Genomic DNA, 19,402 nt, shown 5'->3' with positions numbered 1-19,402 from the left:
CCGATGCGGCCCGTCATTCTATACTACAGCGCTATCGCGAAGAGCTAACGCTTCATCTCTTTCCTCAGCACTCGATTATTAGGATATATTGTGGAATATCGTGACAACTATGCCGCTCTCATTTCAAGAACTACCCGTCCTCAAAGAGGAACCGACGACGAGACGCAGGGACAGGGTATTTAAACGAAAAGCATCGCAGCAAGAAAAGGTAAAAAGTGATTGGATTCTGGACGATGTAAAAAATGTTTCAGCGAGAAAGAATTGATCTTGGATGAAGGTCAATGAATGGATTGTAGTATTTCATGACAACAACTCGGATGATCTCGTGTCCAGAGAAGCTCAAAGCAATTTCCAAGTGTCGTTCCAAAAGAGACTTGGCGAAAACAATTTTCAGATGAAGGATTGCCAAAAAATCTTGCTGCATTGGACGGCCTATACTGGTTTTCGGGATCTATTCAGCTTATTTTGTGGGCTATTTATAATAAAATTATAATATATACCAGCTGACCATAGGCTTAATGAAAATCTTCACAGGTGGAAGTTCAAAGCACATTTTTTTACCCAGTACTGAGTCCGGTTCTATCAATGGGCTGCAGTCTGTTCATATCGTTGTGTGGCCTAGGCATCTCTTTGAGACCTTTGCCTTTTCATATATTCTGTGTGAAATTGCCTATCTCTATGTACATGCAGGCCTGATACTATTAGTAAGAGGATAGAGAGCGAAGCTATGAGGTAATAAACCATTTCCCAGAAACGCAATAAAACATACAGTTTACTACCATTCTCTCTATCCCTGATGACATTTGTTTACAGTGAACTACTCAGTGCACTCACTAGCCTATATTCTTATATATTGGATTGATTTCATGGTAGCCTTGACAAACTGATGGCAGATTTAATGTGAAGGAGATGAATGTAAAAAATCCTAAGAAAATCTTAAGAAGAAATCATGATTTTTTGCTATGAGCCTTGAGTCATGCCTAAATGCACTGCGAGTAATTTTAGTATTTATGAATACTTCAAATAAACAGATAGCGACCCCTTGACTTCTGAACTTACAAAACTATTATCTGATTTAGTGCTGAAAAGCTCAAGGCCGTGACCTAATCTACAGTTAGTGCCTGCTATTACTGGGTAATTGACATGTTTTGTTATCTAATATCAGGATTTAGAAAATAATCCAAATGATAAAGATTACTGCGAATTTTGGCATCTTTTTTAGCTTATTTAGATATTTATGTAGTATCTTTGTTTTTATGTTCAATGAAATGGGCTTTATGAAGGAGGTGGATCATTGATAAGACACTTTTCCATGTTGTTACGATAATATAGAGAGAATCCCACAATAATATCGGATAATAATAATAAGTCTGAGAATGTTTCCTTGGAGCTAGTAGTTTATTCAACGTTTCGACTAGGCTATATTCTAAAAGTCATCTTCAGGAATTATTGTGGGATTCCCATTACTCATTTATATACTTAGAGATAAATAGGATGTATCCAGTAATGGGATGTGGTAGCCGAACTCCATTTGTAAGCCAGGTTGAAGATGTAGGCTAGTTTGAACACCTCCACAAGGCTCAGATTGCTTTAAGTGTTTTTTGATATCTTCAGCAATGAAAAATGGTAGTCTAGGATCAACACCACGTAATTGCTCAACACATTGTTTTTTGCGTTTCTTTCTGAATTTGATAGTATTTTGACTAGAATTGGCAGTGCCTGCTATAAAAGCATGTTGACGATCAGACCAAATTTACTGTCGTCTGTTGATTGATACATGTTGGTTTATTATATTTTTCAATTCGTGGCTTTGGTTTTTGTTCATAATGTCTTTTGAGGTAAGTGATTTTTAGGGTTCTCGGTCTGGAGGAACATCGAGGCTATGTCTTTCTGAACGGATATGCAGCCAATTTTAAATCTGGTTTGGACGCTCGTGATCTAGTTCCATAGGGTTAGTTCTATAGTTCTTCGACTTATAGGTTAAAAATCGGAAATGAACTACGCCTAGGTTAAACCATGGACTTGTCCGTGGTTAAACTTGACTACAAACTAGAGTCCGTATGATGAAACAACTAAGGGATAATTACATTTTAGGAACCATTGGACTTAACTTTAGTTTTTTGGATGATATGGATTTAAAACAGGCTAATGTCATATGTTATCATCATCATCATCATCATAGGCCTGGTAGGGCCTATTGGTGTCTGGCTGGTTTATATCAGTGTAACAGATAGTTTCTGTAAAAGCTCCTCACTCGATTAGGGAGATGAGTTCACTCCCACCTCCCTGCTCAGATCAACATTAATTTGGTTACAAATAATTGGTTCTTTTTTGTATATTTCATTCATAAGTTATTGATGTATTTAGCTATTTATGCTATTCACGTAGCTGTGCTATGCTAATGTAGAGGTAAACATCACTAGATTTTCATTCACAGTGAGTTTACTCAGAAAAACTTCTTTTTTTAACTCGGGCGAAGAATCATAAAACCATGTTTTCAGTACAGTCACCCATATGCGATAGTTTACATGGCATTGATTTATTTATGCAATATAAAAGATAAAACTTTTCTTGATTTTTATCTGTTAAAGCCTTAAATTTCATGTTTGAGAAAATTTGTTAATGGATTGAGTTATGTATTTTGGGTCATGGTTTGTTTAAATTTCTTTTTTTACTCAAGATCCAGTAGTTAGCAGTTCATAGTCATAATATACAGAAGTTATGTAGACTTGAAGTTTTTAAATAACTAACAATTTAAGTGGTAGATAGCTGCCTTGGTGAGCAATGTTTCAGGACTAATTGGTGATCTAATTTTTCCTCGTAAACCGTGATAGTGTTAATTGTGTATTTGTCCTACATTGTCATTCATATAATTCTAACACTATCTATGTACTCTTTTGATGTCTCTATATTGGATGGGGAAACCTGTGAATAATGTTTCGAATTAATATCCGTGTACATTCAGTGAATCACAGTACACGTAAGATCATGCCTCGTCGTAAATTATCAATATAAGTTGTAGATAAGATTAATTTGAAATGGTCCCCGCAAACATTTGCCTGTTACACGCTTAACCCAGCAGATGGAGTTGCGAGCTATCGGTGTCTGTGTTTACATGTCACTACCACCAGCGCGCTGCCGCGTATAAAACTGACGTCGGACTCTGTTCTCCCCTTCAAACCATCGTAGAGTTCGCGCGCGCGTGTGGCACTAGTGTGAATACATTATAGGGATACAACCAACAACGGCAGCGCCTTGTCTATACTAGAAATACAAAAACGAGATTCGATATGAAGATCTTGCTCGAAATTCCGCCTTGCGAAACCGTCGAAACATTCCACAAGGATGTCGATTTCACAAAGGTACGCGCGTGATTTTTAGATTTTTTTCCAATTTCAGGTTTTAACGCGGTGAAGTTCGCGTATAAATGAATGAATATACCCGCACGAAGGTGTGCCTCCATTCTCACAATCTGATTGGCTGATGGCGGCCACACATACATGTTCTATGATATTATACTAAATTACTCATTGTTCGAGTATGAATTGGAGAAAATCAAACATTTATGATGTATTTTATAGCACGTATTCAAAATCACAATACGTCCATCAGACCATCCTGTGCTGTGTCAAATAGATACTGTCGAAGCATCAACAAATTCTAAGCAAATGAACTCAATTATTAAATTAACTCATACCATATAGGCCTAATGAATTTATATTGCAATCTATTTTTTGTTGTACTTATGAAAACATAAGGATTATATGTTTTTACAGGGTTTTTCTAATCTGGGTGTACAGTGATAATATCCATCCTTTTTCAATCATAAGGGATCATTCATTTATTACGCACGCATAAAATGAATTTTTCAACCCCCCCTCCCCCTCTGTACGCAAAATCGGCCATTTTTTCATATAGATTAAGCATTACAGTACGCAATTTGACTGACCCCTCCCCCTCCCCTACGTGATAAATGAATGACCCCTAAGCTATATGAGAATTTGATTTAGAAATAGGTAGGAACCAATAATCGGATATTTTTCTATTTAATGAGATGAATTGTATCGAATAACTTTTACGAGGTAACTTTTTGAATCAAACATCTATATTTGATATTTTGATAATGCCATAAATCTTTGGGAAAAAATTATATCGAAAAAAACATTTAATAGATTACAGCACGCAAACAAAAAACCTTTAAAATTCAAATAAAATTTTTGTCTGCTAATTTAAGACTTTTCGAAAGGTTATCGGCAATATTTACAAATAGTGAAGGCCTTGGGTGTTCGTAACTGCGCGCAAAACATTTCAGAAAGTTGGAAGAAAAAGCGCGCGCTTCTTTAAGACGAAATTCATAACAGAACAAAACGTCTTGTGATTATTCAAAGGTTAAGAACTTGAAGCGTTTTAGTTCTCTATGCCACTGTAGAGTTTGGATTTCCGTTTTTTTTTTCGGCGAGTAAATATCAGAGTTGAACCCCAACGGTAAACAACGTTTGGTTAAATATAGCCGAGCGATGGGGGTTCGGTTGTTACGTGAGCCAATGATAAAGCTGGAACTCGGCCACATCCTCCGCAATAACATGTGCTGCTGTATTGTTATTACAGCAGCACCGAGTTGAGCGATCAATGAAGGAAATACTGGTTAGAACCGGTTTTCATTTTGGTTACAATGCTTTAAAAGAAATGCCAAGGTTGATCGCCGCAGTAGAGAAACCATATACATATAAGGTTGAACGTGATGGACTTCAATAAATCTATAGAATTATGCATTATGATTGTTATAAACTCGATGCAGTCCTTGTTATGAATGAATATGGTCTACGTTGTATTTTTTCCTTATCGAGTTATGAATTAAGCGATCCTTTTTCTGTCTGGACGGGTTCCAAGTTTAACGGTCGGTCGTGTAATATCACGGTTCGTTGGGTCGTTTGAATGAAAACTTGTCCAGCTTTGGTAATTAGGTCTTGAAATATACAGTATCATTTGAATACGAGCGATCGCTTATACACGACGTACGACTACGAACTTGAAAATGGTTCTACTCAAAGATCAGGTAATTCGAATTTGACGAAAATGCTTCTGACGAATAACTATGTGAAAATAACACATCGGTGCGTAGAATAGATTAGTTGGATTTTAAAAAGAATTTTACGACGTTTTCCCTTCATCCGTCACGAATTTCCCCGGCTTAAACACTTTCCCAGAAACTCGGCCGATTCTGCGGAAATTTTCATTACGAGCTATGTGAAAATATTATTACACAGTCAGTCAGATTGGCCGAGAATGTAAGCCAATTCAGCAATTTTAGGTCAACTGATCATGTGTATTATTTAGCAGCTCTTATTATTATTTAGCAAACTCATTATTAGTGTTTTAACAGTTGGTTGTGCTTAAAATAGACATTTGAAGAATATTTATCGCAGTTCATCGTCATCGGTAACATATGGCAAATCCAAATTTTATCTATCTCTGATATGTATAGGCTCCATATCGCCTGTATATAGTCAGTGAGACATTCTATGCCTGATGTATTGGTTCTATAGCGACAGCTGTTTCAATACGCGATTCACATGTGTTTCATCGTCTGTATATAATTGAATTGTTTGAAAAAAATCTTGCACTTTGTATTCTGAAAATCGATCGCTTCCGCGAATAGATTATCATAATCTCACGATATATACGATATATAGTCGATATATAGTCGATATATAGTCGAAGATGACGTAGAATGAAAATTTGATATGCTTTGGATTATTACCCCGTCCGAGCAGCCGACACCGAATCGGAAAATGTATAAAGGTCTAATTCTAGAAATTTCGGTGAAATTTATCTCAATTTCGAGAAAGACTAGTAAAAATGTTTTGTTTCTAAGCATTCCAGGTATTGATTACGGTTGAAGATCACCAAGCTATTGGTCCTTATAGTACTGCATTTGAAACATATATATTTTCGCTATCTCTATAAAAACATTTAATGAAAAAAATTTGTTTCACCTAGCACTAAGCATTCCACTATTGGATGAAATTTGATGGAATTGGATACAATTTTAATGAATTGTGAGTAAATAGCACAGTAACTGAATAAAGGTCATTTTTAAGGAATTAGGTATCATGCGTTTGCTGATTCGGCATTTTTCATTGGGCCTTTTTCGAATACCGTTCATAGATTAGGTCATATCGTTTTGATGTGACATTGGTTTATTGAGAATACTGTTTTATTAGACAATGCTCAGGACTAAGACCTGATCAAAGTCCCGTGAACTGGCCAGTATTGGTCTGTATATCTGGTCAAAGTTTTAGCTTATTATTGACAACGATTTCACATTCTAAACTTTTACTCCTTTCGTCCGGTTATATAAACTCTCTTCAAGGTCAGTCCAAACCTTGTTTATCAAGTTCACGAAAAGGTCGCTTTATCACTAGATGCGATGAGCCGCGCGAAGAAAAAGAGTAAATTCTCTTTTACGTAGTTACTGATGGATAGGCCCTAATCCTATTACCCCTCAATATAGGCATACAGCTGCCCACATAGAAGAGCAAATATTGCGTAGACAAAGTTCATATGCAATATGCATATGTAATAGGCCGCCAAGCCACTGTACATGAGCCAAAAATGCATGGCAGGAAGACTGGAAAGTGGGTATGCATCATATAGATATGTACTATGTGCAGCCCACACATGATTTGTTGTCATCCTTGTCACATTTATTTGAATGAAAAGGATGACGTTCCTATTGCTCCTATTACTCCGATCACTTCTCCATTGCAAATTGAGGGTTATGCACTGGGGAAAATTATGATTTTATCAATTCAATTAATCCCAGAGCGTTTCATGGAATGTTAGTCATTATCATCAATTTTTGTGTAATAACGGATGTGCATTTGCGACCAATGCACTGTGAGGTGCGCCAAGTTCCTCGCATACCTTGTCGCTGAAGAATCACGCACATGAACCAATTTCGACACAGCAGACCTCACTTTGGGTACCATTCGGGTACGGATTTTTCATTTTGCGGAGGGAGGCTTCAGGGTGAAATCTATCCTTCGTTGCGAAGTTATCAGTTATTTCATTCAGTACTCGCTCATCTGTTACTTTTTTTTTCTTATTTCGTTCATTTTTCTGTCTGCTTACAAGTATAACGTTACGGTTGAACCTATAGCTGAGAGAAATATCTTCAGTCAGTTCTTGTGTCTGCAGTCAGTCAGACGGTTAACCGATTAATCACTTAGTAAGAGAAGTTTGCCTGAATAGAATGTTCGACTTTTGGGCTACTGCGTATTAGTCTACCCCTATGGTGGCATGCAGACATATTTTTCGTAAAAATTCGTTCCCTTGTGGATTATTTTTGTCACTACATCCAACAAGTTAAAATGAGACTCTTCCAAAAAGTTATTCTTATTCAAAAAGGCACTTTGATGTCACAAAATGCAATACTAAGTCAGTGTACTCTCGCACTGAAAGGCACCAATTATCTTTGTTGACAAAATGAAAAAGTAGGGGTGGATTTGTTGACAAAATGAAAAAGTAGGGATGGATCCAGATCCCTATCTCGAAGGGGTTCCGTTGTATAAGGGCACTCACTATTATGGGGGACTTTCTTAGCTCGAACCCCGAAACCCCCCTGGATCCGTCCCTGAAAAGGGTGCTTGAAAAATTTGATGACTTGTACAAGTCGCATAAGTTGACCTGGATCCACCTCTACTGTGAGTGTGTTGCCAGCTCAAAAACCCTATGATACATATTCGTGCTTCGGGGTGTATAACATATATTTTATATATTATCTGTTTGTGTTTTAGTTGGACGACCTGACCAAGGAACTGTTGTTGACCGATGAAACGTACGAACGTGTTATGCGCGTTCTCGATGAGGAAATGACGAAAGGTTTGGGCAAAGAAACGAACGCCGATGCGGTCATCAAAATGTTCCCTACGTATGTACATCACCTGCCTGACGGCACTGGTAAGTGTTCTAGAGCTAGGAGCTAGCCCAACTTTATCTAGCAGTTCGAGCGCAAAACGTTTGATGGCTGCAGTCTAAAGAGCTAACCCCTACCTATTCAGAGAAGGAACTGGACATTTTCTGGGGGCAGCCCGCACAATGTGGCCCCTTGCAAAGATTTATTTAACAATTTGAGCACATCCTCAGTTTTGGTGTCATTGCAAAGGCATTTGCATTTAGTTCAGATTCCCTCATCTAGCCTTGAGCACACTAGGGGAATGAATGATCACAATCTCAGTGAATGTTGAAGCCAGGATGTACTATTTCGCCTTAGTCTCTGAATATAAATGGCAATCGCACAAGCATTATGGGACAGGCCGAATTAGGCCTGGAACAACTGCTCAAATGGGCCCGACCAAAAAAAACTGGACCAGGCCCGAGCCAAATTTAAGCATGGGTCGAATTATTGTGGATTGCTTCTGGTCCCGAAGTGTGAGTAAGTGGTTTTGACTCTGGCCTGAGCTGTGCCAATTTGGCCTGACCCAAATCATCTCCATGTGATCGAGGCTATATGCCTAGTTGGGATTAAAAAGGACTCATGTACTTTTTATATTATGACTAGTAGTAAAATAATAGAACTGTCTGAGTTGCTCCTGACAAGTGGCTTCAATGGTCTCAAGTCGTCAAGTGGTGCCCTAGGGTTAGGCTGATTACATGGTCTTTTTCGATATGTCCTTGCCCGACTGATTTTAGCTGCCAATGTTATGAGAGTTTGTTTACTTCCCGGCTTGAACTCTGCGTAAACCTTCACCCGTTCACCAGCTGACATTGATTTGAACTGCCGATCAAGCTGTTGGCATCGTTGGCGAAACAAATCGCTCGTTTTGCAAATCAACCTACATTCCGTCGGAAATGAAAAATACGAACCTATTATTTATTATGACTTATTCATTTTGCTTCAAAAAAAGTTCTTCGTCTCAAAATCTGCTTTATCATCATTTCAGAACAGGGTAATTTCCTCGCTTTAGACCTCGGAGGAAGCAATTTCCGTGTTTTGCTCATCGTGTTGCACGGGAAATCGGTTGAAATGAAGAGTCGTATATATTCTATCTCCGATGATCTCAAGACGGGCGTTGGCGAAAAGGTAACTATTTTATCGAACGACTATAATCTCAAAAGTTATTGGCCTGATTTTCCTTTTGAAAATCAGGTAACCACGGTAAGGTCAGGACAAAGTTAGTGCAGCAGATCCCTCTTGATCAAAAAGATTAGGCCTACCCACTTTTTGTGAAAGCAATACGTAACCAAATTAAGGAGGATAAGTCGAGAAGATACGCATTGAATATATGAGAGAAATCCCACAATAATTCAGCCAGAGTTTGCCTGTGGCTGATTCCAGCCAAGACATTCCTCAAAACCTTCTACTCAAGACCTTTTCATTTTTGGCTGAATCATTGTATTTCTTTTAAGAATTAAAAGGAATGGCAACCAAAGATTTTACGAATTTCATGATTCCAGGTGCTATATAATGTACACTTTTAGGGGGATTGAAGGTCAATTGTTCATAGAAATGATATCTTTATTTTGGTTATCAAAGTCTTGACTCAATATCATAACGTAAACATCTTATCTTTCATTCATAATAATTACGTGATTCATGTAGCGATGATTTTCATTCACTGATAATTCTTTCACTCATTGAGGTCTTAGATTAGAATTTTATCTCATACACAATACTATTCTTATACCGATATTTGCACCAGAATCAATAGTTTAACAATCCAAGCCATCCTTTTATTTCTCCATGGAACTCCTTGATTCCTAAAAAACTCCTTCTAAACCGAAAATGCATTTTCGAAGGTGATTCGAACTCCTTTAATCTGACCAAAATGCCCAAGAATCCTTTAAAACTCCTCCAATTTTTGGAAAATAGGCAATTCAAAATTTACAGTATACTACGCCATATCAGTACAGTGTTGTAACCAGAATTCTTTTTATCCAATTTGGTGTTTACCAAATTAGAGACGAAATTTAGTAGTATAAGGATAAGAATTTGCTTAAAAAACAGTACTGAGTCTACTCTAATTGGGATATGGAAGAAATGCAGATGCTTCCTCAAAAATTGACACTTTCTCCTTGATAGCTCCTTATATCCAGGAATGACTGATCTGTAGAGACACTGAACTTCCAATTTTTGTCCGATGACAATAAAAGGGCCAGGTATTGAGGCACTTGATTTCATGAGTTACATGAGGCACTTGAGTTACTGTGATGGTCCCCCATACTGTAACTGGTGTGTCTGCTTTCAGCTGATTTCATTGGTCGTAGCCGCAACACACCTCTGCATACGTCACAGCATTGACGCAGTAAATCATGGCACAGTGCCAGTATTTTTCATCCGCCTGCTGACTTCCTGCGTAGTCTCTTGTACTGGCGCGCGTAATACGGGCTTAGAGTTCTCTCCCTCTCTCCGCTCAATCAATATCTAGACCAAGAGCGAATGCGTGGGAATCGTCATGTACGCCAGCAACGCTCGTCAAATATATTCCCTATTGAAAAAAAAAGAATTGTATGCAAATAGAAAAATCAGTAGAAATATATTTACAAATATAGTTAGATAAGCTATATATAGAAACAGGATAAACATCATGAGCTTTATTGTTTGTCTGCGATTCATTCATTTATTTACTAGATTCACCTAATTATTCATACGTGTCGAGTAACATGCGATGTGAGAATAATATTTTGCAATATTTCTATGAATTTTGGTTTCGTTGAATGGAACTGGAACCAATGATTTGATGTTCATTCACGTTTGAATATCTAAAAAAAAAACTTGAAATCGATTTTAGGGAATTTGTGATCAATTGAAGTCTTTTTAGATATTATAGAAGCAAGTCTTTGTTTTACTCTAATCAAAATTTTGACAGCGTTTCCGTATAGATTTGGTTCCACTCAGGTCTCCACTCACAACTCTCCACAATGCAGGCTCAAACAACTTTTGATTTAAATGATGATGTTGAATAGCTAAGTCCAGTCAGAACGAGCTAAACTTGTACTTGCCTGTATGAATCTATGGTTGTAATCGTTTCAAGTAGAAAAGCAGCTCCTCAGTACTCTCCTTAAAAACCAGGATTTTTTCCAGTATTACCTCTGGTGCTCTGCTAGTGGCTTGTTTTTGGATATGGCCCTTAGTGGATACGTAACTTCCTTAGCGTCCAATTAAAGTCTCACCTCAAAACTACTTTTCTGTGCTTCAACTAAGACACTCCAGAGGAGCATTTTTGAACTGCATGGAATTTCAAAGCTTTATAAATGTTATTACTATCTTATTTTGTAGTTATTCGATCACATTGCCGACTGTATCGCACGATTCATGGAGGAAAATAATTTGAAAGGCATGCAACTGCCGCTCGGATTCACATTCTCTTTCCCGTGTAAGCAGCACGGCCTGTCGAAGGCGACGCTCGTCAAGTGGACGAAAGGATTCTCATGCGAAGGTGTCGAGAACGAAGACATCGTTAAATTGTTACACGCGGCTATCGATAAACGAAAGGTAAAGAAAGTCAGAAGTTATGAAAAGAAAGTCTATATGCTGACTGCATGCTTGCTGAAAACTTCAGCACAGGGGTAATGATTCGGCCTCAGTTGCTGAGTACTGCACCACACAGCATCATAGACGGGGGTTTTGAAATTTTACTGTCTCCAGATGCAATCTGAGCGTTTGTGAGGATGCTGAATTTGATTTTCCATAGTAAGGAGATTCTATTCGAGCGCGGCTCAAGTGGAAACAGCAGTGGGTGTTCAGACTGCCCCTCTAGCACTAATTTCAATGAAAATTAACCCCACACACAGGGTAAAACCTTTGCAGCAAAATTAAGGCTCTTCACCAATTGTGCAACCTTGAGTCCCATGAGAGAATTTCGGTCACAAATTTAGTTATAGGCCTTGATATCTTAAAGGCATGTTTCTCTATTTTTGTAGGATATCGATGTTGAGTGTTTGGCTGTGATAAATGACACTGTTGGAACTTTGATGGCTTGCGCGCACAAGGATCAGAACTGCAAAATAGGGCTTATTTTAGGTTTGTGCTTCTGGAATTCAAATTGTGCGCAGTATTCAATCGAAAATCTAAAATGGTCTTTGTTGCATATATTTTGTATCTATGTCATCAGGTACTGGTACAAATGCGTGTTATGTAGAAAAATTAGACCGCGTTGAATTGTGGGATGGAGAAACCGATGTACACGAACAGGTAGATAATTCTATCTCTCATTCATCAACTTATCACCGACCTTCAATAATCAATATCTAGGCATTTACATTAACTCAGTTTTATTGGCGCAATCATACAAGCGTTTTTGGCTCTTGCCAAATAAGGCTCAGAACAAATGTCTACAAAGAGTTGAGGATTGGGTGGCATTGTCCGCATCGGTGCAAAGTGAGTCAGTGCCTGGTGGACACAGGCCATCCCTATTTGATTGGGCCAAAAGTGTCGGGCCAGGCCTGTGCCAAATTTTAGCAATGGTTGAATTATTCTCAGTGAATGCTAACTGGTTCTGCAAGTGACTCGGCTCACTTACCTAAGAGAGTGATTTATATGTGAATGTACTCTACTTAGGCATAGGCCAAATATAACTAGCCTGGTCTGGGCCAGTTTAACCCGGACGATCGCAGCTTATATTGAATAAATTAACATATTAGTTGCCCCAGTAAACCATATTTATGAGGGCCTAGTTGCACACAAAAAACCAACAACTGAATTAACGAACAAATTAAATTGATTGCAGAGTTTAACTTTTTCGAGAACCTGGGTCCGGGGCTTGAAAGGATGTAATGATATTTCATGAGTTGTTTTTCTCCTGCATATTTCAGGTGATTATCAACACCGAATGGGGAGCGTTCGGCGACAATGACGCCCTCGACTTTGTGCGTACGAAATTTGACCGAGATATCGACTCATCATCAATCAGACCGGGCAAACAAGTGTAAGTAATCTGTCACCTGTATATGTAAATTTTCATCTTAAAATCGTGATTGTCCCTGTTATATATTTGATTGGTAGATTTGTTCTAATTTGTTTTGATTCGGTGTCCCATACAAACCCACTACACCTGCCAGGAGCGAGACAGGGGGTTTGATTTTGAAATCGGAAATCGAAGTACAGATATAGTCTTGTGAATTTTTTGCTCAAATCAAAGTATATAATTTGAAATTTTGGTTCCGCTTCATGTGAACAGTCTTCCAACCAGCCTGAACCGACGAGCGATATATGTGGAATTTCAGCAAAGTGACACTGCCTCAAGGAAGGGAAAATATAAAATTTGTTCTCCAGGAGGAATTGATCAGATTAAATGATTCATTTTTTGCTTCGTTACAGTTTCGAAAAGATGATATCGGGAATGTACATGGGTGAAATAGCTCGAAGGGCTATTGTAAATCTGATAGATGAACACAACCTTCTGCAGGGCGAGTTGACTCTAGAACTGTCAACAAGAGATAGATTCTATACTAAATACGTTTCAGAAATTGAAAGGTAAGTTGCTTACAAGCAACGATCAATATTACAGGTAGGCCTTATATGGATATGCGATATAGAATCTTGATTGCTTTAGGGTGAATAGAGAATATTCAACTGTATTTATTTACCAAACTTATCGATTAGGTTTTATCGTTCTGTATTTCTCACATCTAGTAAATTTGTATTGAATCATACTGTATACCTTATTCGATAAGGTTATGACTGTTAAAATACAAACTGCAAAAATACAAAATACAATTTTTTGCCAACACGGATTTGTCAATAGAACATTAATTTTGCTGTTTATTTGATATAGATTAATGTATGCCAAAAAATTTTCACCTTTTTCAATTACAAAGAAAACGTGTCGGATGCCATCTATTGTAATAACTGACCTTACAACCATTGCAATCTGTTCTTAAGTGTTTGTTTCGGTTTAATAACTAAAAATTCTCCTGATTATTCAATTAAACATGAAAGGACCGGTAGTACTTTGTAGGTTAACTGATCTTATTTGAAGTTGCGAGCTTCGCATTCTTTAAATAATGCCACTCGCCCTATTAATAATACTGTTGTTTCACCCGTGACTTTGCCTAATGAAGTAACTATACACTAGAAGTAAAAGCTCTTAAATTTGAAATAAAATCAATTAACCTACACAGTGCTACCAGTCTTCACTTAAACTCTGATACTAGGTTAACACAAGTCTTCAGATTATATAGTATATTTAATAGACCGTGTTGATGTAATTGCCTGTCATTAGGGTTCATCAAACAGCAATATCAGTATTTTTTAGAGTTTTTTTGTCAATTCAAAATTTGATAGCTTGTAATGATGATAACTGAAGAGATTTTGTCTGATTTTTCCAGCGATGTCGACGGACGCTATAAGATTACGAAGAACATATTCAGAGAGTTGGGTTACGATGATATCGACGCCGCCGATTGTCGCACGGTTCAATATGTATGTTCTCTAGTATCAGCAAGAGCTGCTTACCTCTCATCAGCCGGTAAGATTTCATCACGCATTACACAACATTTTAGAAGATTTAACTGAGAAATGAGGCATTCGAGGTTTTCATTGTCCACATTTAGAGAAAAACATTTTTATACACACGAATTATACTCAATTATGAGCCTGCACAGTTATGTTAATAGAATTTGTTTTGTGTTGATTTTGAAATGAAATTGTTTGTTTAGTCATAATATTATTCTATATAAGTCGTGATCACACCAGTATTTTTGCCAAATTGGCCTGGAACAACCATTCACACGGTTGGCATGGCCCAAATCGCCTTGGTTTGATCACAACTATAGTATAGGTACTGGTACATATTTTAAGAATTGTGAAAAGGTTTTTTCTGCCCCACCCAAATAGTGGCTTAACAAATAGTAGGCTATTACACGATGTTCACCCAGTGGCGGATCATTGAAAAATTTTGAATTTCTTAAGGCTTTCATATGGTTCCAATTTCACCTCGCTATACAAATGTACTTAACTTCCAACGTTGGCGTTTATTGATTGACTTTGATTTGTATTGCAGGTATTGCTGCCATCATTAACCGTATAAACTCTCCAGAAATTACCGTAGCTATCGACGGCTCCTTATACAGGTTCCATCCAAAATTCCGTGATCTCATGATGGAAAAAATTGAAGAGCTCATCAACCCTGGCATCAAGGTAAGCTATATTGACAACATACGTGTAATTCTGTATGCTATAATATAGACCTATCCAGAAAACGTGAAGTGTACTCACTGTATAAGTTTCTGATTCATATTTTCCAGTTTAAGCTAGAATTGTCTACAGACGGAAGCGGAAAAGGAGCAGCGTTGGTCGCAGCCGTGGCGTACAGGATGAAAATGCAACAACTCTCCACATAAAAGATCTAGAACTACGAGAATAAATCAATCTCTTCACATCCCGATCCTGTAATCATCGCTTCTGGTCGTTAAGGAAACAAACTTTCTGCATATCGCGATACTAGAATGGAGAGCCACGCCGATTGTGGCTTTCGTGTTGTTCGGCGGAAAAAAAAAACTCTACATCTCGAAATGCTCAGTAAAATCGCGTTTCGCCCGCACTAGTGATACCATCTCTTAATTCCTCATTTCGTCGATGTGTGTATGATTTATTGATTAGTATGAGTCACTGTTTCTGGGCTGAGCTTCGTTGAAAGTCCAACAAAAAATTTATAGTATTCCTGGCGTGTCAAAAATTCGCATAATTTGTCATTGTTGGCAATATTGATATTTTCCGTATAATTTACCCAAGTTTTCAACCTGGACGGGGGTCATCAGTGTTTTAATACAGATTAATACGAGTGATAGTGATTTCATCTGTAACATATTCATCTTGGGTCGTGTGCTATGGTATATATATATACTGATAATGAATACTGTCAATCTCATGTGGTTGTTTAGGGCTGTATATATATATATTTAGATACAGAAAATTTAACCAGTCTGAATCTCCGTTCATTCGATTATTCGAAGGGCTGGTTTTTTGATAACTCACCTGCTTTAATGTCTGGGTCTAGATTCATGAAGAAGTTTTCAATAATCGTCAGGGCCCAGTTTCACACTCATAGCTCAGATTTGAGATCATCTTAGTTCCAACAGCCGAAGATCAGTCAGCCCCTTGAAGCTTGTATATTTTCGTGAATCTTGACCCACTACTACATTCGGAATGGAGTATCCTATGAGTAAGGCATGTTTTGTGTACAATTTTGTGTCTAGGCAGCACATATACTAAGCAATGCAATGTTTGGTTTTATTTTATAGTTTACAGGTTTTTGCAGGTATGTCTGCTGCCATTTTGCCTACCGGTATGCTATATTGATTCGACCTCAATCACCTAAATCCATGTTGAAATCAGACTCGAATAACTCACCGGGACTTAAACTCGAAGAGTTCACTCGAACTGAAGAATTCAACTGTGGGTCTTGGTTGTGAACATCTATAAACCACAAACGCCAGTTAAACCCCTCTCATTGAATTTGCTACATTCTCTATTATCAGTAACCAAAATAACAGAATTGATAAAAATCAATGTAGCCAAGCGCTTTCAATACTTTGTTTATGAACTGTAGAATAATTGATATTATCGACAGCTGTTTAGATTGTTATTGAAACAACTCTTCTTACAACAGCATACAGCGGCTTTGTACGAATTCAAGGAAATTAGATTTCGCTGAAACGAAAGACACTCGTCAGCCCTACTTCGCATCGATAACACCCGGTCGATACCAGTAGTTCCTTTTTCCTTTCCTTCTACGATTTAAGACAAAATTTTTAGCTTCTATATTTGACCAAGATTCGGTTTTCTAGTTTCGATCCTACCTGGATCATATTGACTGTTGAAAAGTTCTCCTCAACCGGTCAAATGCACATGCTTTCTTCGGAAAGAAGCTCTGATTTGTTCACATATGAGACAAATAATGTGATGTTCTATGCAACGCATACGATATGTGCTATCAAACCATGACATTGGTCAGTGAATTGTGTCTATCCTGTTCAGTGTTCATCTGATGATATCTTATTTTCACTACTACTACTTGTTTTTTTAGGAAGTAGTATTCTTATTCTTAGGTAATTTATGAAGTATTCCCTTTGTGAATGCAAATTGTACCATAATGAATAGGATTAAATCCCAGTCCAATTGTTAGTAAAGCCTGCTTAAACTCGATCAGTTTTGACTACATATTTTATCTAATCTAGATGGTAGGCTATTTGCAATTGGATTATTTCATCAGCCCAAACGATCTGGATTAAGCTGGTTTTACTGTTTTAGTGTTGTTAAACAGTGACAAGCCAAACAGTGTGATAAAATTATATAGAGATACCCTAGAAGGGTTTGTGATATATATCATCTACATGATGATATTAAGGTTGTATATACTTAAAACAATGACAGACGCACGCGAATTTGGATATTTTTTGAGTTATGAATACATTAGTAGTACATAGGGAGCTTGTTACAGCATGTTCCAATTGACCAGAACATCCACTCTTATAATTTACCAATCATTTCTTGTATGGAATTGACAAATTTCCGGTATTGTATTTGCTAGATCGTTAAATCCAAGTTGATATTAACTTCAATATGCTGTAGAAGAATCAGGCCATCTCAATTAGGTTTTAAGAAAAGGAGTCAATTTTTCAAACATAATGTCCGTGCTTAGCATGATTGTACAGGAATGAATACAAGAGGACTTGGAATTGTAATTTCATTGATTATGAACCGTTTTCATATATTTCCGATCCCATTTCTTTTAATGAAGATGATATATATTTTGTTTCTATTATCCGACCCATGTGAAAATTTGTCTTTGGTATTAGTGCGTATGTTGATTATGGTATAGAGCAACACATTAGAAAAAGTTACTATGATACTAAATACTTGTTAGGAGTGCTGGTTAGGTCTATACAAGTACTACAATACTATACAGTACAACCTCTATATAATCAATAGCCATGTGTTAGCCAAATTGATTTTTGATTATTTCTCCAAATTCACCAACTAGCTGTTCGTATGAAACAGATTCAATCTCACATCTCAAACCTTGAATTGAGAAACTTATTTCGAATTTCGAATATTTTGCTTAGTTCAACCAGTTGCGTTTCATTTTTCGTTCTAAGGTTTTCAATGAAATCTATAGTAATATATATATTTGGGCAGTTGGCTTTAAACAAATACAAAACATGTGTCTATGATAATGACATCCGTAGCTTTGAAAGTATAGTTAATATAAGTATTAGGTTCAGGGACAACATTGAAGCCTCATCTACATTAGAGAGAATTGAATGGGTTTGCTGTCTTCTTAATGAGGGCCAGTTGTCTAGGCCGATGCTGTCAGATTCGCTTGGTTTTTGCAATGCATAAAAATGTTCCACAATTGTCGGGAAAATTTGACTTGAACAAATTCTTATGCAGAGTCGAGTTTTTATCACATTTATGGAACCAGGGTTGAAGTGGGTAACACTGGCTCCAGGCATTTTAAAACTCATCAATTATTGATAAGTTTTGCTAAAACTGAAAACTATGTTGTTCAGTTAATGAATGAATCACTTTAACACGTCGCACCTGAACTGAAAATAGCGTTAAGTTCTACAACTCAAAATGCTTGTTAAACATTACATTAACCATATGTAGATGAGGCTGTACTGTTACAAAGAATATGAAACTATGTAAATACTGTACATATGCTCTTATAAACTATCGGGTACCCCTTCCGTTGTTAAAGTTTGTAAATACATTCTTAGATTTTATTTTTTGTAACTCGAAAAAATGTTCTTGAAAGTTTGAAAAATTTCAAAATTAAATTCTTTAAAAGTTTAAGATTTTGAAATTCAGTAGAAATTCGGTGATATTCATTGATTTAGGAAAATTATGGCGAAATCAAATCCATGGTCAATCCATTTGAAAAGAATATATAAAAAGATGAATACAAAAATAACAAAGGCAGTTGATCATGTTAGCTGTAGAATTTGAAGCTTAGGCTTCATTTGTTCCCTAAAAATGATTTAATTCTCTGGAAATAAAGAAAAATGTTGGAAGAAATGTCACATGGGCATTTTGGATGCTCCAAATTGTGCAGAATTCATCCCTTTCAATTTTCTAGGTTGACTGGTCTATCATACTGTTTAACAGACTTCTCTTGTAAATAATGTTTAGAAAAATAAATCTGTAAATTATTGAAAAATCATTTCTTGTCATGGTTGTATTGGATTTACATGTATTCACGATTGGAGTTGTGTGGGGCGTTTTAAGAAGAATGTGCGTGGAAGGAACCAGAGTGGAAACTCTTGATGCTTTGTTGCTATTCATTCCTGAAAAAACTGATATGTGACAAGATATCTAAATATGAAGAATCCAAGGTGAAAATGTTCTGTGGGTTTTGACCCAACTGGAGCTCCCAATTTCTGCAAAATATTCTTG

General features: G+C 37.0%; 1 protein-coding gene across 2 annotated transcripts; it reads left to right on the top strand.

Moving 5' to 3' along the window:
• Nucleotides 1-18: 18 nt before the first annotated feature.
• On the top strand, nucleotides 19-19,145 carry LOC141900903 (hexokinase-like). 2 transcript variants are annotated; one of them, XM_074787980.1, is made up of 11 exons: nucleotides 19-208; nucleotides 7,800-7,962; nucleotides 8,946-9,085; nucleotides 11,282-11,497; nucleotides 11,926-12,025; nucleotides 12,117-12,196; nucleotides 12,817-12,929; nucleotides 13,322-13,477; nucleotides 14,332-14,471; nucleotides 15,006-15,142; nucleotides 15,250-19,145. In XM_074787980.1, exons 1-11 carry the CDS (start codon nucleotides 110-112, stop codon nucleotides 15,343-15,345), a joined length of 1,440 nt encoding a protein of 479 aa, XP_074644081.1. In that variant the 5' UTR covers nucleotides 19-109; the 3' UTR covers nucleotides 15,346-19,145. The 2 variants fall into 2 exon arrangements, with proteins under 2 accessions (XP_074644081.1, XP_074644082.1); XM_074787981.1 differs by lacking the exon at nucleotides 19-208 and adding an exon at nucleotides 2,911-3,362.
• The last annotated feature ends 257 nt before the right edge of the window (nucleotides 19,146-19,402 follow it).

This window comes from Tubulanus polymorphus, chromosome 2 (genome assembly GCF_964204645.1).
Source record: "Tubulanus polymorphus chromosome 2, tnTubPoly1.2, whole genome shotgun sequence".
Lineage (NCBI taxonomy): Eukaryota > Metazoa > Nemertea > Palaeonemertea > Tubulaniformes > Tubulanidae > Tubulanus > Tubulanus polymorphus.
This window is presented reverse-complemented; position numbering and strand designations above follow the sequence as displayed.